Source organism: Ranitomeya variabilis, chromosome 6 (assembly GCF_051348905.1).
Source record: "Ranitomeya variabilis isolate aRanVar5 chromosome 6, aRanVar5.hap1, whole genome shotgun sequence".
Taxonomy (NCBI): Eukaryota; Metazoa; Chordata; class Amphibia; order Anura; family Dendrobatidae; genus Ranitomeya; species Ranitomeya variabilis.
In genome coordinates, this window is record NC_135237.1 from 169,878,640 (window position 1) to 169,905,971 (window position 27,332).

General features: G+C 41.4%; 1 protein-coding gene across 4 annotated transcripts in view; it reads right to left on the minus strand.

Annotated features, from left to right (window-relative positions):
• Window positions 1-27,332, minus strand: part of AOAH (acyloxyacyl hydrolase) — a 310,271-nt gene that overhangs the window by 155,411 nt on the left and 127,528 nt on the right. For 2 of the 4 annotated variants that reach the window (XM_077269241.1, XM_077269239.1), the window contains exons 6-8: window positions 20,280-20,362; window positions 18,684-18,732; window positions 5,232-5,302 (exon numbers count right to left, since the gene is read on the minus strand). In XM_077269241.1, the coding sequence (XP_077125356.1) occupies window positions 5,232-5,302; window positions 18,684-18,732; window positions 20,280-20,362 (203 nt within the window). The remainder of the gene's footprint in view (window positions 1-5,231; window positions 5,303-18,683; window positions 18,733-20,279; window positions 20,363-27,332) is intronic. The other 2 variants (XM_077269240.1, XM_077269242.1) reach the window with 2 other exon arrangements.

Here is a 27,332-nt window from a genome sequence, read left to right on the forward strand (position 1 = left end):
AACCACTGTCCAAGAAGCAAATGAGGGCATTTCTTGGGATTGTGGGTTATTACCAGCGGTTTATCCCGAACTTCGCCACAATTGCCGCACTGTTAACATACTTCCTCGGCAAACCAGGTCGTCTGTGGTAAAATGGGCTCCTGACACAGAGAAGGTGTTTCAGGAACTCAAGCGGGCTCTGTGTAGGCATCCGGTCCTAGTAGCACCAAACTTTAAGAAGGAGTTCATGTTACAGACCGATGCTTCAGAGGCTGGATTAGGAGTGGTACTCTCACAAGAAATAAATGGAGAAGAGCACCCCGTCCTGTATCTGAGTCGCAAACTCTCTTCTTGGGAGAATTATGCAATTGTGGAGAAGGAGTACTTGGCCATAAAGTGGGCCGTGGACACACTAAAGTACTGCCTTCTGGGCTGTAGATTCAAATTGGTGTCAAACCATGCCCCGCTGAGATGGTTGAATGAGAAAAAGGGTAAGAACGCCAGGGTGACTAGGTGGTTTTTAGCTCTTCAGGACTTCTCGTTTCAGGTCGAACACAGGCCAAGGAAGTTACATGGTAATGCAGATGCCCTTTCTCTAATTCCCTGTCAGGTGTCTGATGGTGCCCAAACCCTCAGCCCTGGGCAGAGGAGGGGAATATGTGACAGAGTCACTGGCTTTGTGGAGGAAGGGAGGAACGTGTCACTGTGCATGCAGCGGTCAGTGATGTGATACCGGAATGTTTGTGTTTCTAGCACACAAGGTGCTGAGAGGCTGGTTCAGAGTTTAATGGGCCGGTTTTATGTGAGCACCCACAGTGCGGGTGGGAGGGTGCTTACCGTACCCCTTTTCCCTGCAGGACCTGCAGGTGTATGAGGACCTGCATTGAGGTCATGATCATGTGACCAGTACATGTGATATACCTGGACTTGTGGTTCAGTCTGGGTGGTGTTTTGGGAGAGGAAGCACTCCCATGTAGCTCCAAGGAGGAGCTGAGGACAGTGTGTGGTGTCTGCAGGTTGAAACCTGCAGAGAAAGGACTCTGTTAAACTTTGTTTGTTTTGTTTTACCTTTTTGCCAGAAAGGCTTTGTTTGGTTTTATGAACCTGCAAAGGTTTATGCTGTCTAAAATAAACCAGCAGGTGAATTTCAACTAGGACTGTTCCTGTGTCTTCCTTTGTCAAGCACCGGAGCGAGTCAACCCCTCACAAAAGTATGGGTTTCAAACAATAGGGACACAAAATAATATTTATTTTTTAGAATTTTCTCAATTTCTTCTTCACACCAATGAAGTATCAAGTTTAATATCACCATATTTGTATTGACATGGAGAATCAAGGTGCCAGTTAATTTTACTGCACAATTAACTCGGTAAAAAGAAACCCCCAAAAAGCAATGAAGAAATTATATGCTTTTCATAATTTTACCACACTTGGAATTTTGCTCCTGCTTTACAGTACATTATATAATAGAATGAATTGTTATTCTAAACTACAACTTGTCCAGAAAAACAAAACCCTCAAAAGGCTATAGGGCATGACCGGACACAGATGATTTAGGTGAAGCTAAGTGAGTAACTACCTTGATGTTGTTGTGCCATGTTCACAACTAGAAGCACTTGTATATGGTTGAGCAAAGCGCTGAAACGGAGCCTTACTAAGACGGTGCGTTGAAGATCCAAAATTAAAAAACACTATCTTCTGAATACACCTGATGAAGGAGTCGTCTCGCTTCTGAAACGCGTGGTGGTTTCACATGCATTTTGTCTAAATAACATTTAGACAATCCTCAACTCTGGTATTCATATTCAACCGTTGAAACCAGTCACACTGGGCAGCCGCGCCAGTTCAAATTGTGTTTTTTCACTTTGGGTCTTCTATGAGGAGTTAAATTCACCAACTATAGTGGTGGAAGTGCTGAGAAATGGAGAGATGTTTGGCAGTGTCTTTGTACTGCATAACATTTGGTCACAAGTGTTTTTTTATTATTACTAACCAAAAAGTAGTTCTTCTTGGACCTTTGTAAGTTTGTTCACTGGGATAATGAGGTCATTTGTCGATTTTATAAAAAGGGACTTTTTTTTCTTCATCATCGTGATACACTTGAAAATTATTGCCTTGCTTCTGAAAAGCAGTCTGAATGTTGGTTCATTGCTTATAAAGAAAGGAGTGAAATAGGTATTTCATGTCTATTATTCCAGAAAAATGATTCATGCTGTTCATAAGTTCTCAGGAAAAGGACAAAATGTGCTGAGATAAAGCTAGTTCTTGGACTTCAGTGCCAGCACTGCGGATGTGTAGTTATTATATAAAGCCATGTTGTATCAGTAGCTGAACATAGTGCAGAATGAGGGCACAAACTTACCCCATATACATGACAAGTTCTGAAATTTTGATGTTACTATTTATTTAGCTTTCTATTTTGCAACATATGGGTCACATGCATTGCTTAGTTAAATACAAGCAAATGTAATGCCCCTTAGAGTGATAGCAAATTTTACAGATTGCTGTAATGGAGTAATAGTAATTCCTTAGCAAATATTTAAGCAAGATATTTTAAACAGCACACAAGGGATCTGCAAACGCGACATGGCTTTCGCTATCTATCCTAGCTAATTTTGCGTTCCAAAAGTCAAATGGTGCTCCTTCCCTTCCAAGCCCTGCAATGGCCCAAACAATAGTTTTCCACCATACATGAAGTATTGGTGTACTCAGGGGAAATCGCACAACAAATTGTATGGTCCATTTTCTCCTGACACCCTTGTGCACGTGCAAAATTTGGGCTAAAGCAACGTTTTGGTGGGAAATAGTGAAGCATCTGAAGCAAAAATAAAATTATTTCATGAAGTTTTGAATACTTTGAGGGGTGCAGTCTTTAAAATGGTGTCCTTTTTTGTATTTTCTGTAATATAGGACCCTCAAACTCACTTCAAATGTGATGTGGTCCCTAAAAAAATGTTTGTAAATTTTGATGAAAAAATTAGAAATTGCTGATAAACCTTTAACCTTTGTAACCCCCAAAATTACTGTATGTTAAAAAAATATTGCTGATATAAAGTAGACATGAGGCAAATGTTATTTATTAACTATTTTTAAGGGTTATACGGTAACTATCTGATTTAAGGGCATAAAATAAAAATTTTGAAAATTTTCACCAAAATGCTGATATTTTCACAAATAAATGCAAAAACAATTAACCTAAATTTACCACTAATGTGAAGTACAGCATGTCATAAAAACAATCTTAGAATAACTTGGATATGTTGAAGCATTCCAGAGTTATTACCTCATAAAATGACACTGGTCAGAATTGTAAAATTTAAAGTGGTGTTTGAGAATCAGGCCCAAATTGTATAGAGCAGATGTTGATTATAAACACTGCCTCTCCTTTCCATCCAATAGGAGTGCTGAAAATCAGCCATGCACTGCGCTTGGAAATCTTCGACGTTCCCATTAATAAAGACGGGAGTAGTACTGTGCAATGATTGATCTCCACCCTACTCAACCTGGGCTCTTCAGAGCCCTCCTTCTCAAGGTACATGTGGGACCTACAGCAATCAGAAAGTTATCCTCTTTTCCTGGGATCAGAGATAACCTTTGAACTTGAGAATACCTCTTTAATGGGTGTCTGAGGAGTGTTCTGCTATGCTGAATGCACTTGGACACCTTAATCAACAAGATCTGCTACTCGGAGCTAACTTTACAATTGTGTTTCAGATGTATGCGATGGGCCACAAGTCTGGAGATGCTACAGGCCATGGTAAAATGTTTAGATTATTAAGGTAGCTCACAGCAGCATGGGTAACATGCGGCCTGGAGTAGTATGTTTAGGCCACACAGGATGCTCACAATGACATGAGCAACATGAGACCTGGTGTTGTCATGTTGATCCTTCATAGTGCTGCCCATGTGGTCTCCAGATACATCTTTGGCTATCAGTGCCTCCAAGACAAAAGTGGAACTAATCACTGAAGTGTTTAGACCTCCATTGCAACGTCCATTGCCATCTTGCTTTGCACCATGATAGCCTTTGAAAGCAGTGACATGAGGTCACTAAATCACCTGCAGCTGGACTAATGGCTCATAGCTCATAGTTCAATGTTGTATAAATGCCTTCTATCATTGCATCCAAATCATTAGCGGAACTCATCGCTGAAGAGTTTAGACCTCCATTTCAACCTTCATTGCCATGTTGCTTTGCACCATGATAGCCTTTGAAAGCAGTGACGTGAGGTCAATAAATCATCTGTAGCTGGACTAATGGCTCCTAGCTGAATGTCATGAAAATTCCTTCTTTTGGCTTGTGTAGACACTGTTTGATGTCTAAAGGCTGGAATGTGCCATCCAATTTCCCTTGCACTACAAAATGAATAAATCGTGAAACCAGTGGTATGTTCATTTCTCCAAAGTGTCCTAGGAACCATTTTTCAAAAGACAATGTCAGGGTACATATTTCTCAAACTACTCTAAGCAGTCTTGTGCTACCATGGTCTTGAACATCTCTGAATTTGACTTATCTCCCATCAAACACATCAGGGATGTCATTGTTTGGTAAAGAGAGCTGCCAGAAGTGGATCTTGATGATTTGTGTGCATGAGTACATTCAAAATAGCAGAACATTCCTAAGAGAACCATTAATAACCTACCTAATTAATAACATGCCAAGGATGTGTAAGTGTGTGTATTTTTGTGCATGGAGCTCGTACTTGGCACTGAATAAATCAAGATGTTTGGAAATGTTGTTACCATTTTTTCCGTCATTGCATATCAGTAACATATCTATAAAGCCTGTGATTTCCATAAATTCATGACTTTTCCAATACGATTATATAACTCTGATTAACATCTTCTGCTACACCAGTAAAATTACGTGTTCTACATTTGTTCTAAATTTTATATACTATAAGAAGTCAGTATTTTTTCCAGCTTTGCCAACGTTGTACTACTGGAGTGGGATGAATCACAGGCATAAACTAAGTATGCATAAACCAAAATATGTAGAGAGACCAAACAATGTGCTGTGGTACCTGCACTTTCTACTGGTGAATGTCACGGTAACCAATGCATCCATCCAGTTCTATCAACCATATTGTCCTTACTGAAAATAGAGACTATCTATTGAAAATAAAGAGATGAAGACACGGCTGTCTATAAGAAAATGGATTAGTTAATGGTCTAACACTGCTTGCCTATTTCTCACGATAAGCAGAGTCGCAAACAATACATTGTACTGTCAGTAATGAAGATAAACTCACCTTCGCCCAGGATAAATAGAGTTGTTTATGTCATTACAATCTTTTCCTCTCCAGTGATATCCTCGCAATGACTGCAGACAGAAATGAACCATCTTATCAGTAAAACATTGGTATCAAGTTTCCCATACAACTAAGATGCTAATCACACAATGTTAGGCCAAATAGGCATGGTTTTTTTAATAGGAAAAGTAAAGCCCCCATACATTTTACATGGCTGTTGACCAAATGATGATTCAGCTGATTACTCGGCCAGCAGCTATGTTGGCCAGCTCTCCCAAACGCAGTGGCCAGGCACCCTTATATTTTCAGTAAGAGAGCCGCTGCCAGACATAACTGGTGGTGGCTTAATTCAAGAGAAGAAACAGATCAGAAGCAAAAAATTGTACATGTTGAAACCTAAACTCCCCGAAAAATCAATTATCCGGTGCTCACAAACATACTAGATTGTTGACTGAACCCATTGTTGTTGGTGGGTTCGGACGATGCTAGTCTAATGTGTCTGAGGGGCTTAAGTTGCTGCTAGGCACCTCTGGCAGGGTCCTTTTTGCAATGGGGACAAAAGATTTATCACTGAAATTGAACATGCCCAATCCTTTTTTTCCTAACATATTCTGTATTGGAATTATTGGAAAGGCCCCAAGCAACTCTTTCTCAGATTATTAGACAAGCAGCTATCAGTGTGTACATTTTGTGCTGATGGCACCAAGCAGCAGGGCCGCCATCAGGGCATTACTGCCCTTACTGGCGTATGGGGCCCAATGAGCAGAGGGGGCCTGTCACTGTCATATGCCGGAACAAAGCTGCGTGCCTCAGCCGAATCATAGGTGAGGACATCGCTGGATCTCAGCCAGGTAGGGAAAAACTTTTTTTCTTTTGTAAAGCCGCGGTATGGGGCAAATTATATCGGTATGGGGGTGCATTATACTACTATGGGGGGAGGAAAAGGGGATGCATTATACTATGGGGTGCATTATACTATGTGGCTGCTGCATTATACTGCTATGGGGCTGCTGCATTATACTATGGGGTGCATTATACTATGGGGCTTCTGCATTATACAGTGGGGTGCATTATACTTCTATTGGGCTGCTGCATTATACTATGGGGTCCATTATACTATGGTGCTGCTGCATTATACTCTGGGGTGCATTGTACTTCTATGGGTGCATTATACTATGGGGTTGCTGCATTATACTATGGGTGCATTATACTCCTATGGGTGCATTGTACTATGGGGTGCATTACAGAGTTATGGGGATGCTGCATTATACTATAGGTGCATTAGACTATGGGACTGCATTATACTCTTATGGTGCTGCATTAAACTCCTATGGGGCAGCATTATACTCTTATGGGTATAATGTACTATATAATGGGTACTATAGGGTGCATTATACTTTAATGTGGGTGTATTATACTTCTATGTGGGTGCATTATACTACACTGCTTAAAAAAATAAAGGGAACACTTAAACAACAGAATGCAACTCCAAGTAAATCAAACTTCTGTGAAATCAAACTGTCCACTTAGGAAGCAACACTGTTTAACAATCAATTTCACATGCTGTTGTGCAAATTGAATAGACAACAGATGGAAATTATTGGCAATTATCAAGACATGCTCAATAAAGGAGTGGTTCTGCAGGTGGGGACCACAGACCACATCTCAGTACCAATGCTTTCTGGCTGATGTTTTGGTCACTTTTGAATGTTGGTTGTGCTTTCACACTCGTGGTAGCATGAGACGGACTCTACAAACCACACAAGTGGCTCAGGTAGTGCAGCTCATCCAGGATGGCACATCAATGAGAGCTGTGGCAAGAAGGTTTGCTGTGTCTGTCAGCGTAGTGTTCAGAGACTGGAGGCGCTACCAGGAGACAGGGCAGTACACCAAGAGATGTGGAGGGGGCCCTAGGAGGGCAACAACCCAGCAGCAGGACCGCTACCTCAGCCTTTGTGCAAGGAGGAACAGGAGGAGCACTGTCAGAGCTGTGAAAAATGACCTCCAGCAGGCCACAAATGTGCATGTGTCTGCACAAACGGTTAGAAATCGACTCCATGAGGACGGTCTGAGTGCCCGACGTCCGTAGATGGGGGTTGTGCTCACAGACCAACACACCGTGCAGGACGCTTGGCACTTGCCACAGAACACCAGGATTGGCAAATTTGCCACTGGCGCTCTGTGCTCTTCACAGATGAAAGCAGGTTCACACTGAGCACATGTGACAGATGTGACAGAGTCTGGAGAGGCCATGGAGAGCGATCTGCTCTCTGCAACATCCTTCAGCATGACCGGTTTGGCAGTGGGTCAGTAATGGTGTGGGGTGGCATTTCTTTGGAGGGCCGCACAGCCCTCCATGTGCTCGCCAGAGGTGCCCCCTGATGAAGGTGCCAACCGAAACGCGCGTTGGGGCGGTCGGGTAGAGTCTCTGGGCCACTGTGATCACCCTCATCTGCAGGTAATGGGTATATTACTTTCTATTACATTCTATACTTGTTTATTGCAGCGTGATTACTGACAAGCTGGGGGCAGGACTATTATGTCCTTATTTTGTTATACCCCTTTGCGGTCCTTGCTGTAACATACTATATGCCCGTTTTATGTTTTCCTGCTATCTATAACACAAGGATATAAATATATGGGGTGTAATTGAATTTCAGATTTCATGGCAAATATGTGATTATTCCCTTGGTCCCATGTAGTTCTCTGCCGACCTCAGAGCGTTTCTTTCCTTTTTTAACCCTTTTGTATTTTCAATACTGTTGTCATAATCCCTGCACCATGTAATTTCCAATAAAATTTACAGTTTTCTATACATTTTGGACTGCTTTTTTCCGTGGGGCTTTTGGCCTCTGCCTTCTTATGTTTCAGCGACGTTTGTCCTTATTTAGTCCATAGACACATTGGTTTATTATTTTTATTTCTATTCTGATCAGCATTATTATTAGTTTAGCCAATGTTTTTCATTAGTTATTGCTCGCCAGAGGTAGCCTGACTGCCATTAGGTACCGAGATGAGATCTTCAGATCTCTTGTGAGACCATATGCTGGTGCGGTTGGCCCTGGATTGCTCCTAATGCAGGAAAATGCCAAACCTCATGTGGCTGGAGTGTGTCAGCAGTTCCTGCTAGATGAAGGCATTGAAGCTATGGACTGGACCGCCCGCTCCCCAGACCTGAATCCGATTGCACACATCTGGGACATCATGTCTCGCACCATCCACAAACATCACGTTGCACCACAGACTGTCCAGGAGTTGGTGGATGCTTTAGTCCAGGTCTGGGAGGAGATCCCTCAGGAGACCATCTGCCACCTCATCAGGAGCATGCCCAGGCATTGTAGCGAGGTCTTACAGGCACGTGGAGGCCACACACACTAATAAGCATCATTTCCTTGTCTTGAGGCATTTCCACTGAAGTTGGATCAGTCTGTAACTTCATTTTCCACATTGATTTTGAGCATCATTCCAACTCCTATTAGTTGTGATGTACATTGATTTATTTTAGGTTTTATTGTTCTCAATACATTCCACTATGTAATGAATAAAGATTTAAAACTGGAATATTTCATTCAGTGATATCTAGGATGTGGGATTTTAGTGTTCCCTTTATTTTTTGAGCAGTGTATATATAACTATGGGGTACATTATACTATTATGGGGGTGCATTATACAGCTATATAGACTATGGGGTACAGTTTACTATTATGGATGACTGTGGGGGCAATATGGAGAGACATGGGGGAAGTTTGGAGAGACAAAAGGCAGAATGGGAGGACAGGAGAGGTCCAGAATACGGGATATTATTACTGTAGGGGCTAATTAAAAGATATTATTTTTGAGGATACTGTTTTCAGTGTGGGGGAAGCGATATCCTGTTATTGTGCAGGGAGACACGGTCACTTTTTTCTTCATCTGGCGTAGTGTAGAGGATGGGGAAAAATTGGGGAATGTGCTCTAGATAACTGTGTTAGTTTCTGCAGAGACGAGTCCTGGCTGGAAGAAGTGATAGCAGTGTGTGCTGGATGAAGATGAAAAGGGAAGATGAAGGACTTCAACTAGTGACGTCACCAGTGAGTCAGTGTGTTACCTGTTATGATCTGGTGACCTTGGAGCCGCATGAAACTTTCTCTGGAGACGGTGGAACCTGTACTGACCGCAATCCTGAACTAACACCGCAACTAGAAGTAGCCATGGGGTGTGCCTAACACTCCCTAGACACCTCAACACAGCCGGAGGACTAAATACCCCTATAGATGGAAATGGGAATGCTATCTTGCCTCAGAGCAGACCCCCAAAGGATAGGCAGCCCCCCACAAATAATGACTGTGAGTAGGAGAAGAATAGACACACGCAGGTAGAAAACAGGATTTAGCAGAAGAGGCCACTCTAGCTAAATAGGAAAGGATAGGACAGATAACTAGGCGGTCAGTATTAAAACCCTTCCAAAAATATCCACAGCAGATAATACAAAAAGTTCCACAATCTAACTAAAGACATGGAATGTATATCTGCCACTCCAGAGAATCCAGCAAGACTGAGAAAATACTGACACAATCTAAGCTGGACAAGAAAACACAAAGAATAGCACTGAATTGTGAAGCACACAACATGTGTGCCACAGGGAAAAAGAACCAGACACTTATCTTTGCTGATTTGGCAGAAAGGCAGGAGGAACCAGGCAGAGGTCCTACACCTCCCAACAACAATTGACAACTGGCAATCTGAATCCTGCACGACTAAATACCCCAGTCAGATATGCAATCAGCAGATACACCTGACCAGGGCTGCAACTCAGGGGCAACTGCATTACCACCTACAACCACCGGAGGGAGCCCAAAAGCAGAATTCACAACAGTACCCCCCCCTTGAGGAGGGGTCACCGAACCCTCACCAGAGCCCCCAGGCCGATCAGGACGAGCCAGATGAAAAGCATGAACCAAATCAGCAGCATGGACATCAGAAGCAAAAACCCAAGAATTATCCTCCTGGCCATAACCCTTCCATTTGACAAGGTACTGAAGCCTCCGCCTCGAAAAACGAGAATCCAAAATCTTCTCAACCACATACTCCAACCCCCCATCAACCAACACAGGGGCCGGAGGATCAACAGAGGGAACAATGGGCACCACATATTTCCGCAAGATCTATGGAAGACATTATGGATAGCAAAAGAGGCCGGAAGCGCCAATCGAAAAGACACCGGATTAATAATCTCAGAAATCCTATAAGGATCAATAAACCGAGGCTTAAACTTAGGGGAAGAGACCTTCATAGGAACATGACGGGAAGACGACCAAACCAAATCCCCAACCCGAAGCCGGGAAATAACACACCGACGACGGTTAGCAAAACGTTGAGCCTCCTCCTGAGACAACACCAAATTGTCCACCTCATGAGCCCAAATCTGCTGCAACCTGTCAACCACAGAATCCACACCAGGACAGTCAGAGGGCTCAACCTGCCCAGAAGAAAAACGAGGATGAAAACCAAAATTACAAAAAAAAGCGAAACCAAAGTAGCCGAACTAGCCCGATTATTAAGGGCAAACTCGGCCAATGGCAAAAAGGCCACCCAATCATCCTGATCGGCAGACACAAAGCATCTCAAATAAGTCTCCAAAGTCTGATTAGTTCGCTCGGTCTGGCCATTTGTCTGAGGATGGAATGCAGAAGAAAAAGACAAATCAATGCCCAGCCTAGCACAAAAGGCCCACCAAAACCGAGAAACAAACTGGGAACCTCTGTCGGACACAATATTCTCCGGAATACCATGCAAACGAACCACATGCTGAAAAAACAACAGAACCAACTCTGAAGTGGAAGGCAATTTAGGCAAAGGCACCAAAGGAACCATCTTAGAAAACCGGTCACAAACAACCCAGATAACCGACATCCTCTGGGAAACCGGAAGATCAGAAATAAAATCCATAAAAATATGCATCCAGGGCCTCTCAGGGACCGGCAATGGCAAAAGTAACCCACTAGCACGGGAACAACAAGGCTTGACCCACGCACAAGTCCCACAGAACTGCACAAAAGAACGCACATCACGTGACAACGAAGGCCACCAAAAGGACCTACCAACCAAATCTCTGGTACCAAAAATACCAGGATGACCAGCCAACACAGAACAGTGAACCTCAGAAATCACTCTACTAGTCCATCTGTCAGGAACAAACAATTTCCCCACAGGACAGCGGTCAGGTCTATCAGCCTGAAATTCCTGAAGAACCCGCCGTAAATCAGGGGAAATGGCAGAAAGGACCACCCCTTCTTTCAGAATGCCGACCGGTTCAAGGGCCTCAGGAGAATCAGGCAAAAAACTCCTAGAAAGGGCATCAGCCTTAATATTCTTAGAACCCGGAAGATACGAAACCACGAAATCAAAACGGGAAAAAAACAAGGACCATCGAGCCTGTCTAGGACTCAGCCGTTTGGCAGACTCGAGGTAAATCAAATTCTTATGATCGGTCAGGACCACAATACGGTGCTTAGCTCCCTCAAGCCAATGTCGCCACTCCTCAAACGCCCACTTCATAGCCAACAACTCCCGATTGCCGACATCATAATTGCATTCAGCAGGCGAAAACTTGCAGGAGAAGGCACACGGTTTCATCAAAGAACCAACAGAATCCCTCTGAGACAAAATGGCCCCTGCCCCAATCTCAGAAGCATCAATCTCAACCTGAAACGGAAGAGAAACATCTGGTTGGCGCAACACCGGAGCAGAAGTAAATCGGCGTTTAAGCTCCTGAAAGGCAGAGACAGCCGCAGAGGACCAATTTGCCACATCAGCGCCTTTTTTCGTCAAATCAGTCAAGGGTTTAACCACGCTGGAGAAGTTAGCAATGAAACGGCGATAAAAATTTGCAAAACCCCAAAATTTCTGAAGGCTCTTCACGGATGTGGGTTGAATCCAATCATGAATGGCCTGAACCTTAACCGGATCCATCGCCATAGATGAGGGAGAAAAAATAAAGCCCAAAAAAGAAACCTTCTGCACCCCAAAGAGACACTTAGACCCCTTCACAAACAAAGCATTGTCACGAAGGATCTGAAATACCATCCTGACCTGTTCCACATGAGACTTCCAATCATCGGAAAAAATCAAAATATCGTCCAAATATACAATCAAGAATTTGTCAATATAAGTCCGGAAGATATCATGCATGAAGGATTGAAAAACAGATGGAGCGTTAGTGAGCCCGAACGGCATCACAAGGTATTCAAAATGGCCTTCGGGCGTATTAAACACAGTTTTCCATTCATCACCCTGCTTAATACGAACAAGATTATATGCCCCCCGAACGTCAATCTTAGTAAACCAACTAGCCCCCTTAATCCTAGCAAACAAATCGGAAAGCAAAGGTAAAGGGTATTGAAACTTGACCGTGATCTTATTAAAGAGGCGATAATCAATATAAGGTCTCAAGGAGCCATCCTTCTTAGCAACAAAAAAAAAACCTGCTCCTAACGGTGAAGAAGATGGCCGAATATGCCCTTTCTCCAAAGACTCCTTCACATATCTCCGCATGGCGGTATGTTCAGGCACAGACAGGTTGAAAAGTCGACCCTTAGGAAACTTACTGCCTGGAATCAAGTCAATAGCACAATCACAGTCCCTGTGCGGTGGAAGGGAACTGGACTTGGGCTCATCGAATACATCCTGAAAATCAGACAAAAACTCTGGAATTTCAGAAGAGGAAGGAGAGGAGATTGACATCAAAGGAACATCATTATGAACCCCCTGACAACCCCAACTAGTCACAGACATAGATTTCCAATCCAATACAGGATTATGTACCTGCAACCACGGGAAACCCAGCACGATAACATCATGCAAATTATGCAACACCAGAAATCGACAATCTTCCTGATGGGCTGGCGTCATGTGCATGGTCACCTGTGTCCAAAACTGAGGCTTATTTTTAGCCAAAGGTGTAGCATCAATCCCCCTTAAAGGAATAGGGTTCTGCAAAGGTTGCAAGGGAAAACCAAAACGCCTGGCAAACTCAAAATCCATTAAGTTCAAGGCGGCGCCTGAATCCACAAACGCCATGACAGAGAATGATGACAATGAGCAAATCAAGGACACCGATAACAGAAATTTAGCTGTACAGTACTGATGGTAGCGATCCTCTTTGTCCGCTTAGGGCAGACTGAAATGACATGAGAAGCGTCGCCACAGTAATAACACAACCCATTCTGATGTCTGAATCCTTGTCGTTCCGTTCTAGACAAAATCCTATCACACTGCATTGGCTCAGGAATTGGCTCTGAGGATGACGCCACAGCGCGCACAGTTCTATGCTCCCGCAAGCGCCTATCAATCTGAATGGCCAGAGACATAGAATCACTCAGACCGGAAGGCGTGGGAAACCCCACCATAACATCTTTAACGGATTCAGAAAGACCCTTTCTGAAAATTGCCGCTAAAGCATCATCATTCCATTTAGTCAACACAGACCATTTTCTAAATTTCTGACAAAACAATTCTGCCGCCTCTTGACCCTGAGACAGGGCCAACAAGGTTTTCTCCGCTTGATCCACAGAATTAGGTTCATCGTATAATAAACCTAAAGCCTGAAAAAAGGAATCTACATTAAGCAAAGCCGGATTCCCAGATTCCAGGGAAAATGCCCAATCCTGTGGATCACCACGCAGCAGGGAGATGACAATTTTAACCTGCTGAATGGAATCATCGGAGGATCGTGGTCTCAAAGCAAAAAACAATTTACAATTATTTTTAAACCCCAAAAATTTGGACCTATCACCAAAAAACAAATCAGGAGTAGGAATCTTCGGTTCTAAAGCTGGAGTCTGAACAATATAATCAGAAATACCCTGTACCCTAGCAGCAAGCTGGTCTACACGAGAAGCTAATTCCTGAACTACCATGCTGGCACAAGACTCCTCAGCCACCCATAAATAAAGAGGGAAAAAAAGACAAAACAGACTGCAGAAAAAAAAATGGCTCAACACTTTTCTTCCCTTCTTCTGAGATGCATTTAACTCATTATGGGCCAGTTGTACTGTTATGATCTGGTGACCTTGGAGCCGCATGAAACTTTCTCTGGAGACGGTGGAACCTGTACTGACCGCAATCCTGAACTAACACCGCAACTAGAAGTAGCCATGGGGTGTGCCTAACACTCCCTAGACACCTCAACACAGCCGGAGGACTAAATACCCCTATAGATGGAAATGGGAATGCTATCTTGCCTCAGAGCAGACCCCCAAAGGATAGGCAGCCCCCCACAAATAATGACTGTGAGTAGGAGAAGAATAGACACACGCAGGTAGAAAACAGGATTTAGCAGAAGAGGCCACTCTAGCTAAATAGGAAAGGATAGGACAGATAACTAGGCGGTCAGTATTAAAACCCTTCCAAAAACATCCACAGCAGATAATACAAAAAGTTCCACAATCTAACTAAAGACATGGAATGTATATCTGCCACTCCAGAAAATCCAGCAAGACTGAGAAAATACTGACACAATCTAAGCTGGACAAGAAAACACAAAGAATAGCACTGAATTGTGGAGCACACAACATGTGTGCCACAGGGAAAAAGAACCAGACACTTATCTTTGCTGATTTGGCAGAAAGGCAGGAGGAACCAGGCAGAGGTCCTACACCTCCCAACAACAATTGACAACTGGCAAGGACTAATGAATCCTGCACGCCTAAATACCCCAGTCAGATCTGCAATCAGCAGATACACCTGACCAGGGCTGCAACTCAGGGGCAACTGCATTACCACCTACAACCACCGGAGGGAGCCCAAAAGCAGAATTCACAACAGTTACCTGTACACTGACAGTATACACTGTATACTATATACAGAGCTCCTGTGTATAATGCCACTGGTGATCACTGCATTACCTGTACACTGACACTATTTACTGCGCTCCTGTGTATAGTATCACCAGTGATCACTGTATTACCTGTACACTGACACTATACACTTTATACTATATACAGATCTACTGTGTATAATGTCACTAGTGATCACTGTATTACCTGTACAATATACACTATATACAAAGCTCCTGTGTATAGTGTCACCAGTGATCACTGTATTACCTGTACACTGACACTGTATACGAAGTACAGATCTTCTGTGTATAATGGCACTTATGGTAATATTAGTGTTGTGTTTTTTTAATTAATGATCAGTATTACAGTATTTGGTTACTATGTTGTGGTAATATGTGATCTGGTCATGGTGTGGGGGTATTTGTTCCTTGTATGTAGTATTTTTTGGTCACCATGTGGTGGTAATATGTGGTCTGGTCATGGTGTGGTGGTTTTTGTTACTTGTATATGGTATTATTTGATCACTATATGGTGGTAATATGTGATCTGGTCATGGTGTGGCAGTTTTTGTTACTTGTATGTGGTATTATTTGATCACTATACAGTCGTGCTCAAAAATTTAATTACCCCTACAGAATATTTGCTTTATTGGACTTTTTTCAGAGAATATGAATGATAACACCAAAACTTTTTCTCCACTCATGGTTAGTGGTTGGGTGAAGCCATGTATTGTCAAACTACTGTGTTTTCTCTTTTTAAATCATAATGACAACCCAAAACATCCAAATGACCATGATCAAAAGTTTACATACCCCTTTTCTTAATACCGTATTTTGCCCCCTCCAACATCAATGACATCTTGAAATCTTTTGTGGTAGTTGTGGATGAGGCTCTTTATTTTCTCAGATAGTAAAGCTACACACTCTTCTTGGCAGAAAGCTTCAAGTTCCTTTAAATTCGTGGGCTGTCTAGCATGAACAGCGTGCTTGAGATCTCCCCAGAGTAGATCAATGATATTGAAGTCAGGAGACTGAGATGTCCACTGCAGAACCTTCACTTTGTTCTGCTGTAGCCAATGACAGATCGACTTGTCCTTGTGTTCTGGATCATTGTCATGTTGGAACATCCAAGTACGTCCCACGTGCAACATCCGGGCTGGTGATTGCAAATTTTCCTCCAGTATTTGCTGATAACATGCTGCATTAATCTTTCCTTCAACTTTGACCAAGTTTCCTGTGCTTTTGTAGCTCACACATCCGCTAAACATCAGCGATCTACCTCCATGCTTTACAGTAGGAATGGTGTTCCTTTCATCATAGGCCTTGTTGACCTCTCTCCAAATGTAACGTTTATGGTTGTAGCCAAAAAGTTCAAATTTTGGTCTCATCACTCCAAATTACCTTGTTCCAGAAGTTTTGAGGCTTATCTCTGTGCTGTTTTGCATATTGTAGGCATTTGCTCAGTAATGGCTTTCTTCTGGCAACTCGACCATGCAGCCCATTTTTCTTCAAGTGCCTCTTTATTGTGCATCTTAAAACAGCTACACCACTAGTTTTTAGAGAGTCCAATATTTCAGCTGATGTTATTTGTGGGTTTTTCTTTGCATCCCAGACATTTTTCCTGGCAGTTTTGGACGACATTTTTGTTGGTCTACCTGACCGTGGTTTTGTTTTTACAGAGCCGCTAATTTTCCATTTGTTAATCACAATTTGAACGCTGCTTAATGGCATTATCAATTCATTGGATATCCTTTTGTATCCATTTCTTGTTTTATACAGCTGAACTACCCTTTCCCATAGATCCGTTAACAATTCTTTTGCTTTTCCCATGACTCACAATCCAGAAATATCAGTGGCTGGATGAAAGATGCAGGAGTCTGTCTGGATCCCAGAAATCCACTCAGCTTTTATGCACACACACTCTTTAACTGATTAAGAAAACAGGTCACAAGTGTGGATGTTACCTTTAGTAGCCATTCAAACCCATTTGTGTCAACTTCTGTGCATGTTATTAGGCCAAAATCACCAGGGTATGTAAACTTTTGATAAGGGTCATGTGGATGTTTTGGGTTATCATCATGATTTAAAAAGAGAAAACACATTAGTTTGACAATGAATGGCTTCACCCAACCACTAACCATGAGTGGAGAAAAAGTTTTGGTGTTATCATTCATATTCTCTGAAAAAAGGCCAATAAAGCAAAAATTCAGCTGGAGTATGTAAACTTTTGAGTACAACTGTATGGTGATAACATGTGGTCTGGTCATGATGTGGCGGTATTTGTTGCTTGTTTGTGATATTATTGGTCATTTTAAAAATTGAAAAATAAATAAAGATATACCTAAATTGTATTGGATATTTTAAGAAATGTTTGGTTAGTTACAGTAGAGTAGAGCCCGGCCAAAAGAGTCTACCTTGTCATGGTGGCAGATTAAAAAATCTTTTGGCTAAAACAAATGCTGATGGCTATATATGTGGTGATGGGAACTGTAAATGTGTGATTGGTGAGGATGTGGTGCAGAAGTGGACTTTTGCCAAGAGAGGGCGGTGGGACTGTGGATGGTTCAAGGGAGGAGGCGGGGCTGGGGTGGAGCCTGGGCGGACTCTCAAGGGGGCCCCAAAATTCCTAGTGGCAGCCCTGCCAAGCAGGCAACTGCTGGGAATCTAAACGGATCTAAATGCTTTGTTATACTATTACCCACATCACTTCTACTTATAAGGGAAGGGATACAGACAACAGGTACACATTTAGTGATAACTGTAATAAAAAAAATTACTATCATTGCCCGCAATGTATACAGTAAAGTCCTAAGCTTTTACTATGCTCCCAATATCTATGTAGGGGATATGCACCTCTGTACCTAAACACACAACCCCAATAGATTTATCATGAACCTAATGTTAGAGCTACACTTTAAACATATGTAAATTAAACAAAAATTAAAGAATTGAAAAGGTTATATGGGATTTTTCTAAAGTTACAATGTATTAAGGAATGTTGTAAAGTAAAGAAACAGTTAATCCCGCCATGCACATTAGATGGTTTGGCCGGCTCTCATATACAGAAATACTGGTTTGTCAAGCAGTCCCGCGTTCTCCATGAAAGAGTTGCTGTCACACATGTCTGGTGTTGGCTTATCTCCGGGAAAACAAAAGAATTGGCAGTTTAACTCCACTGGGAATCAATTGTCTGGGGCCGCCATACAAATTAGGCTGTCTGCCAAACCTGTCATTGTCAGCCGGTTTGGAAGACATTAGTCTAATGTATAAGGGGGCTTTACTTACCCTTCAAATATCTTGTTACTCCAACAACACTCTGGTGACCCTTGCTGGTCCTGGAAATGATGATGTCCTGTCCATCTGACACATGACACTGCAGCCAATCAAACGTCCAAGTTGTTATATTTGCATGTGTGGTATTTGACCACTGAAGCCAATGATTGGCTGCAGTAACCACGTGACCGATGGGTGGGATGTCACCACTTCTGGTACTAGCAGGATCCACTTAGAGTGCTTCAGGATTGATGAGGAATTCAACATCAAAGTAATGGCTATTTCTTCATTTTCTAACATTTTCTGCTCTTTTGCAGCATTTATTGCTCCTTTAGTGACACACAATATTGTCAGTTACTTACAGGAAATACACTAAAGTTATCTTTGTCATAGTCTTCTGCTGGTTCTGACCTAGAAAATTATGTTAATCATTAGCAGGTGCAGAGTGGTCTAATGATACATGTAGGCATGGTACAAATGACTTAGCACTTACTTTGACGTTTTGCTTCAACAGCATGTCTTTAATACATAACTTAGAAATCCAAGTTGAAATAATTTAAGGAAATATTATGATTAATAACTCCAAAGGAAAAGGCAATAACATATGTACCTTATGTGATGACAAATGTTTTCATTGTGTATTAGGTAAGTAAAAAATATTAAGGGACACTTTGGAATAATAAACTGAATTATTGAAGTCAGCACTAGACAGCTGCTGCAAATGCAAATATTATGGAATACATTAATATAGCTAGGTGCTCTTGATAGTTTTACTATTTATAAATAGCTGATAAGGGCCCATTTAGACAAGCCTATAGGTGGGAGGAATGCTCCTTTAATGATTATCAGCCTTTCTAAGGACGTCGGCAAAAACCCGACAAACGTCTGATGTACCTGTTTGTTAGGTGAAATGATTTTTAAGCAAGGTTAAAAATCATCGTTTTCTGCAGCATGACATATAAACATGTGCTGCCGAGGACATATTTTATGTGTCTAGAACAATTGTACTAACCATTGTTCTGTGTGCGGCTGGCCAGACTAAATAAAGAGGCCGCTAAATGACCGCCAATCAGCTTGCATGAGACCAATGAGCAGTTGTCTAATGGCCATATCGGACAGTCTAAATAGGCCCTAAGATTGTAAATGGAATACTGTGTCATCACTGTTTATTTTTGCTTTCCCGCGGGCCAGCACAGCATAGATTTTCTTCACTCTGATTTGCTTGGGTCATATACCTACCAAACTCAGAGAATCAAACCTACAGGTAAGAGGGTAGCACAAAGATTACATGGTCAAACATACTACACTGCCCGACCGCACACATAGACCCTTTACAGCCCGTGCACAGGGTTGAGTTTTCACACAGACCAAAAGTCAGGGTGGGAAAAATCACAGCATGCACTACTTTAGTCCATTTTACAGACCAAAATAACTCATGCAATATAAAAGCAACTTTGGCATCCATTCAGCATGCGGACGAGCACACAGAGCTGCGCAGGAAGCCAATTACGCTCACAATTTGCTGTTGCGACTGGCCCAATTTTCAATACGGCTGTCTGAACCTGGCCTAATAAGTTTTTATGTAATGTATTAGGAATAACAGCATGACATAAATTAGATATCTGCCTTCAGAAACTAAACTGCCTTATCTGAATTAGTTTTTTAATTACATTTTTCCATGAAGACATGCAGAGTAGGAAAAAGAAAAAGGTACATTAGGTAGTAAGGAAATATAAAGTGCATATTATAATTATCTTCAGTACTCTGATGACAAGATTGTCTGCACAGGCATCAAAGTGGATGGAGTACATTTCACACATTTTAAACAATCACAATTCTGTTCAAGCTCTTGGCTGCGCAATGAATTGCTGATGTTCTGTGCATTAGCGTGGAAGTAAGACATGCCGTATGTGAAACTCTTCCAAGCTCAGGAGCTAATTGTTAATGTTAATACTTACGAATCTATTGTTTTGCAAATCGTTCTGAACAGCGGAAGTGAACAAATCTTCAAGAGGACACCAGATAAAATTTCATAGTTCTGCTGTAAAAATGTGCAAAATCAATAGATGTTACAAATATGGAATCGTGTTAGAGATGGGCAAATTTATTTCAATTGAATTCCACTTGAATTTTACAAATATGCATATTGTCCAAAACACTGATTGATTTTTTTTGTAATACGTTCGGCATGAATTCAGCAACATAGCTGCCGTCTGGTCCCAATTTTGTTGAACCATAGAAGGCTGGCAAAAGGCTTAAAAAAATCAAATACCTCACTACTCACCTCTCCGGACACCTCGCCTGCTCGCTCTCCTTCTGTATGGTTTTTCAAACTTTTTCTTTTTAAGCACTGAAATCCTCTTCACACTAGGTTTGGAAAAGTCTCTGCACATGTGCATGACCTCTCATGATGTGCGCCCGCGACCTTACGATCCACACTCTAGTCTGAGACTTAAGGATGTGAGTAGGCCTCCAAATTCATGTGCATGTGCGTCATAAGATTGTGACATTGTAGCTGGAAGTCCCAGAATAGTGTGAAGAGGCCCAGGATTTATGCACACAATAGTAGTAAGATGAGGTGCAAAGGACTCTATGAGCAGACAGTGAGCAGCTGGGGTGGCTGAAAAGGTAAGTAATGAGAGGAGTATTAACTGTTTTTTTTGTACATGCTACATTTATTATACTGTGGAATCTATTCAATTCGTGGAGAATAAATCTGCAAATGTTATCAAAAGGAGGAAGCTAAAAAGCAGCTGACAGACTCTTCAAATTCAACATACTCTATCCTTTTCACTCCTACATCTACTGAGCCAATGTCTGAAAAAACACCCAATGCACATTGGATGATCGACTATTCAGAAATCAGCAGGTATGAATAACCCTAGGATAATGTGTATGACTGTCAAAGATCACAGGCGGGAAGGGGTTCAAGCTGAACCACCCTTCTGTTACCTTTTTGTCACAAACAGCACTCTGATGCCCTCTATCATGACAGTTACACAACTGGCCGATGATTAACGAAGGAGGTTGTGGCTGTCTCAACTAATAGGCCAGTTATTGGAGAACTAACAGTGAGCGTATGGTAAATACACCTCAGATTTCAACGCATGGAATATGTACACTGCTCAAAAAAATAAAGGGAACACTAAAATCCCACATCGTAGATATCACAGAATGAAATATTCCAGTTGTAAATCTTTATTCATTACATAGTGGAATGTGTTGAGAACAATAAAACCTAAAAATGATCAACGTAAATTGTTGGCATATGCAACAGATTAGGACTTATTATAAGTGAAAGGAGGACTTTATACTAACCAGACAGCAGATGGTGATAGTGTGTAAAGTTATATACTTGCTGCAATGTGGGGAGGGAAGCTCTCAATTGTTGGTTGTTTTTCTGATTATTCTTTCTTCTTCTTGAATGTGTTATGCCTCAGTGCACGGATTGTGTGACACTGAATTGTATCTCATGTTTATCCAGTATGAAGTAAATACTGTTTACTCAAGATATCTTGCTGATTGAAGCTCTCGTAACTACAGCGTGACTGCAAGAAGACGCACTCTGCAACAGGTTATGGGCCCAGGCACCCCAGACACTACAGATCTGCACTAGAAGCCCAGGCACAGGATTCTCGTTTATTCAGATAATGGAGCACACAGATAAGCTCTGTAAACAAGGAAATAAATACAGAGTGACAGAGGAATTCATGATCCCAGGAGCTGGACATACAGGAGAATATCTTCAGAACAACTCTCTAAACAAGTAAGACTATATAAAGATGATGAGTAACACAGAACTGAAATTTACAGTAGCTAAACTGAATAGTGAAAATTATCAGTTATGGAAATTCAAAGTAGAGATGTTGTTATCTAAGGATGATCTAGGGGAAGTAATTGTTACAGCAAGACCAGATCAAGATAATCAGACATGGGATAATAAGAATAGACAAGCTAAAGCCACCATTAGCTTATTAGTGTATGATGCTCAATTAATACATATAAGGAATGAAGAAACAGCTAAGGGAATGTGGGAAGCATTAAGAAAACTGTATGAAAGACCTAGCTTGAATCACAAGTTATTTTTATTAAGAAAGCTGTACAGTATGAGATTGAGTGCAAATGACGATATGCAGAAGCACATATTCTCAATGATGGAAGTGATATCACAGCTAAGATCTATTGGTGAAGATGTTAAAGAAAGTCATGTAGCAGCTATATTGTTGTGCAGTTTACCAGATTCGTATACAGCCTTGATAAATGCCCTTGAGACGAGACCAGAAACTGACATTACATAAGATTTTGTGAAAACAAGACTAATAGATGAATATGAGAGAAGAAAAGAACAAAGAAATGATTCTTCTACTGAAAAGGACAGTGAAAACGCTCTTAAAGCTACAGAATTCAAAAAACCCTATAATAAAGAGACAAGAGAATGCTTCAGATGTAAGAAAAAAGGTCATATAAAGACTGTACCATATGGAAAGCAGAACAACAAAAATTACAACATAAACAGCATACGCAGAAAGTAAAAAACACAATTTCCGATTCATGTGAGAATAATTGGAATGGCACATTTAAAGTAACGAGTCATATGACAAGTGACAAGAATTTCTTTACTGATCTTGATTTACATAAGAAAGAAGCCATTTATCTTGCAGATGGAAGCAAAATAACAGCAGAAGGTATCGGACAAGGTATGCTAAATTGTTCAAACGAGTTCGGACAAGATTCAAAGATAGTTGTACAGGATGTGTTGTATGTTCCAAAATTGGAAGGCGGATTATTATCTGTGAAACGTTTAAGGGTACCGTCACACAGTGCCATTTTCATCGCTACGACGGCACGATTCGTGACGTTCTAGCGATATCGTTACGATATCGTTGTGTCTGACACGCTACTGCGATCCGGATCCCCGCTGAGAATCGTACGTCGTAGCAGATCGTTTGAAACTTTCTTTCGTCGTCTAGTGTCCCGCTGTGGCGGCATGATTGCATCGTGTGACACAGGTTGTATACGATGTGCGCACAGTAACCAACGGCTTCTACATCGCAAATACGTCATGAAATTATCGCTCCAGCGCCGTGTATTGCAACGTGCAGTCTACGACGCTGGAGCGATAATCATACGACGCTGCAACGTCACGAATCGTGCCGTCGTAGTGATGAAAATGGCACTGTGTGACGGTACCCTAACAGCAAAAGGACTTACAGTGAAATTCAAAGACAATGAGTGTGCAATTATTGCAGGAAACAAGGTGATAACCAAAGTCAAGGCAGATGAACAATTATATCATTTTGACACACCAAAGGAACAGATGAAGGTATGTACACATGATCACAAAAACTGTATTCACATGTGGCATAGATGTCTAGGACATAGACACCCTGACAGTATAAGGGAACTACAGAGAAAAGAATTGACAAAAGACTTAAAGATATCAGATTGCTCAATTACCATAAGATGTGAATGTTGTATAAAATCCAAAGCCACAAGGATATCTATTCCAAAAGAAAGTGAGATGAAAAGCGAAAGACCACTTGATTTGGTGCATACTGACGTATGTGGACCCATGAAAGTGACCACATCAGGAGGCAATGGATACATGTTGACTTTTATAGACGATTACTCAAGATACACAGTCACATACAACAAAAGTGACGTTTTTGATAAACTTGTAGACTATGTAACAAGATCAAGCAACAAATTTCAAAGGAAACTAATTGTCATCAGAAGTGATAATGGAGGTGAATTTACAGGTCACAGAATAGAAGACTACTTAAGACAAAATGGAATAGAACACCAGAAAATGGTTCCATACACACCTGAACAAAATGGAGTAGCAGAAAGAAAAAACAGAACTCTAACAGAAATGATAAGATGTATGCTGACGGATTCCAAACTACCAGAGAAATATTGGGGTGAGGCAGCAATGACAGCTACATATCTACAGAACCGACTTTTTTCAAGAAAACTGACAAAAACTCCATATGAACTGTGGCAAGGTATGAAACCAAGTGTCAATCATTTAAAAGTTTTTGGATGTAAAGTTTTTATATTCATTCCAACAGAAAAACGTTCCAAACTTCAAAACAGATCCATGGAAGGAATATTTGTTGGATATAGTGAAAATTGCAAAGGATACAGAATCCTAGATCCCAAAACAGACAGAGTTATGGTGAGTAACAGTGTGACATTCATTGAAGATTTAAATGAAGACATTATGATTTCAGTTGAAACAAAAAATGAGAAAACCAATAGTGACACAACTGAAGAAATATCTGATGAGAAAGAAGCAGAAATGAATGAAGAACAAAATACTGAAAGTGAAGAATCACAACTACAAACAGACACAGAACCAAGATGTTCAATGAGAGAGAACAAAGGAAAACCACCAAAACGTCTCTCATACAAGACAAGCACAAGAAAAATCTATGAGCCTACCTCTTGGGAAGACATATCTAATCTTCTTGTAGAAGAAGCTAATAAATGGATAGAAGCAACAGAAACAGAAATTAAATCCACGCAAGACTCAAATACATGGACACTAACAGATTTACCAGAAGGAAGAAAAACCATAGGATGTAAATGGATTTTAAAAGTTAAATACCAAACAGATGGCACAGCTGAAAGATACCGAGCAAGACTCGTAGCTAAAGGGTATTCTCAAAAATATGGAGAAGACTATGATGAGACATTTGCTCCAGTTGTCAAACACACTACAATTAGAACTTTACTTACAGTTGCAGCAATGAAACAGATGCAACTGAGACATCTGGATGTAAAGACAGCTTTTCTGAACGGAGATTTAACAGAAGACATTTATATGGAACAACCCCCAGGATTCAAAGATGAAAGAAATCCAAACAAAGTTTGTAAACTACAGAAAAGCATATATGGTTTAAAGCAAGCAGCTAAAGCGTGGAATGACAAAATCACGGAAGTACTTACAAATGAAAAATTTCAAAGAAGCAAAGCTGATCCATGCTTATACACAAAAAGGCTGAGTAATAGATGGATTTATACACTCATATATGTAGACGACATTTTGATTTGTTTTGAACAAGAAAGGGATAACGAAAACATGCTAAAAATCCTGACCTGAAGCAACATTTCGAAATAAAAGACTTGGGAAATGTAAAACAATATCTAGGAATACAGGTAGAAAGAGAAGAAGACGGAAGTTTCCTACTGAATCAAAATCGCATGATTCAAGACATAACAGAAAAATTTGGATTAAAGGATGCAAAGACAGTAAAGTCTCCAATGGAAACGAATTATCTCAAAGAGATGAACAGTGAAAAAAATATGCTACCAAATAATGAAGAAAACAGAACAGCAATAGGAAAACTACTGTATCTAGCGACCGTTACAAGACCAGACATCGCAGCAGCAGTAGGAATCCTGAGTAGAAAGGTATCAAAACCAAATAAAGCTGATTGGAATGCCGTGAAGAGAGTAATGTGTTATTTGAAAGGAACTAGCAATGTTAAGCTGAAATTACCCACAAGTGATGATTGCATTTTAACAGGATATGTTGATGCAGATTGGGCTGGAGATCCAACTGACAGAAGATCTACCAGTGGACATATTTTTTTTCTCTCAGGTGGACCAATAAGTTGGACAATTAAGAAACAGTCAATTGTGACACTATCTTCAACAGAAGCAGAATATGTTGCCGCAGCACATGCGAGTCAAGAAGTACTATGGTTAAGACAATTGTTGACAGAATTAGGACAACCACAGTTGGCACCAACAAAACTGAAAGAGGACAATCAAGGATGTCTTGTTCTTGCTCAGATGGAAAGAGTCAATCCAAGAACCAAGCATATTGATGTGAAATATCATTTCTTGAGAGATCATCAGGAACAAGGAGTCTTGAAGTTAGAGTACTGTCCTACTGAAGAAATGACAGCAGACATCCTCACGAAGGTGTTGAATGCTGATAAACATCAGAGACTAATAAAAAAGTTGGGTTTGATTGAATAAGTCCTTACTGTTGAGAAAGGGTGTTGGCATATGCAACAGATTAGGACTTATTATAAGTGAAAGGAGGACTTTATACTAACCAGACAGCAGATGGCGATAGTGTGTAAAGTTATATACTTGCTGTAATGTGGGGAGGGAAGCTCTCAATTGTTGGTTGTTTTTCTTAGTTCCTGATTATTCTTTCTTCTTCTGGAATGTGTTATGCCTCAGTGCACGGATTGTGTGACACTGAATTGTATCTCATGTTTATCCAGTATGAAGTAAATACTGTTTACTCAAGATATCTTGCTGATTGAAGCTCTCGTAACTAGTGTTGAGCATTCCGATACCGCAAGTATCGGGTATCAGCCGATACTTGCGGGTATCGGAATTCCGATACCGAGATCCGATACTTTTGTGGTATCGGGTATCGGTATCAAAACAACATTAATGTGTAAAATAAAGAATTAAAATAAAAAATATTGCTATACTCACCTCTCCGACGCAGCCTGGACCTCACCGAGGGAACCAGCAGCGTTCTTTGCTTAAAATGCGCGCTTTTCCTTCCTTCCGTGACGTCACGGCTTCTGATTGGTCGCGTGCCGCCCATGTGGCCGCGACGCGACCAATCACAGCAAGCCGTGACGTAATTTTAAAATACTGAATGCCTAGAAGGACCTGAAAATTACGTCACGACTTGCTGTGATTGGTCGCGTCGCGGCCACATGGGCGGCACGCAACCAATCACAAGCCGTGACGTCACGGAAGGAAGGAAAAGCGCGCATTTTAAGCAAAGAACGCTGCCGGTTCCCTCGGTGAGGTCCAGGCTGCGTCGGAGAGGTGAGTATAGCAATATTTTTTATTTTAATTCTTTATTTTACACATTAATATGGTTCCCAGGGCCTGAAGGAGAGTTTCCTCTCCTTCAGACCCTGGGAACCATCAGGGATACCGTCCGATACTTGAGTCCCATTGACTTGTATTGGTATCGGGTATCGGTATCGGATTAGATCCGATACTTTGCCGGTATCGGCCGATACTTT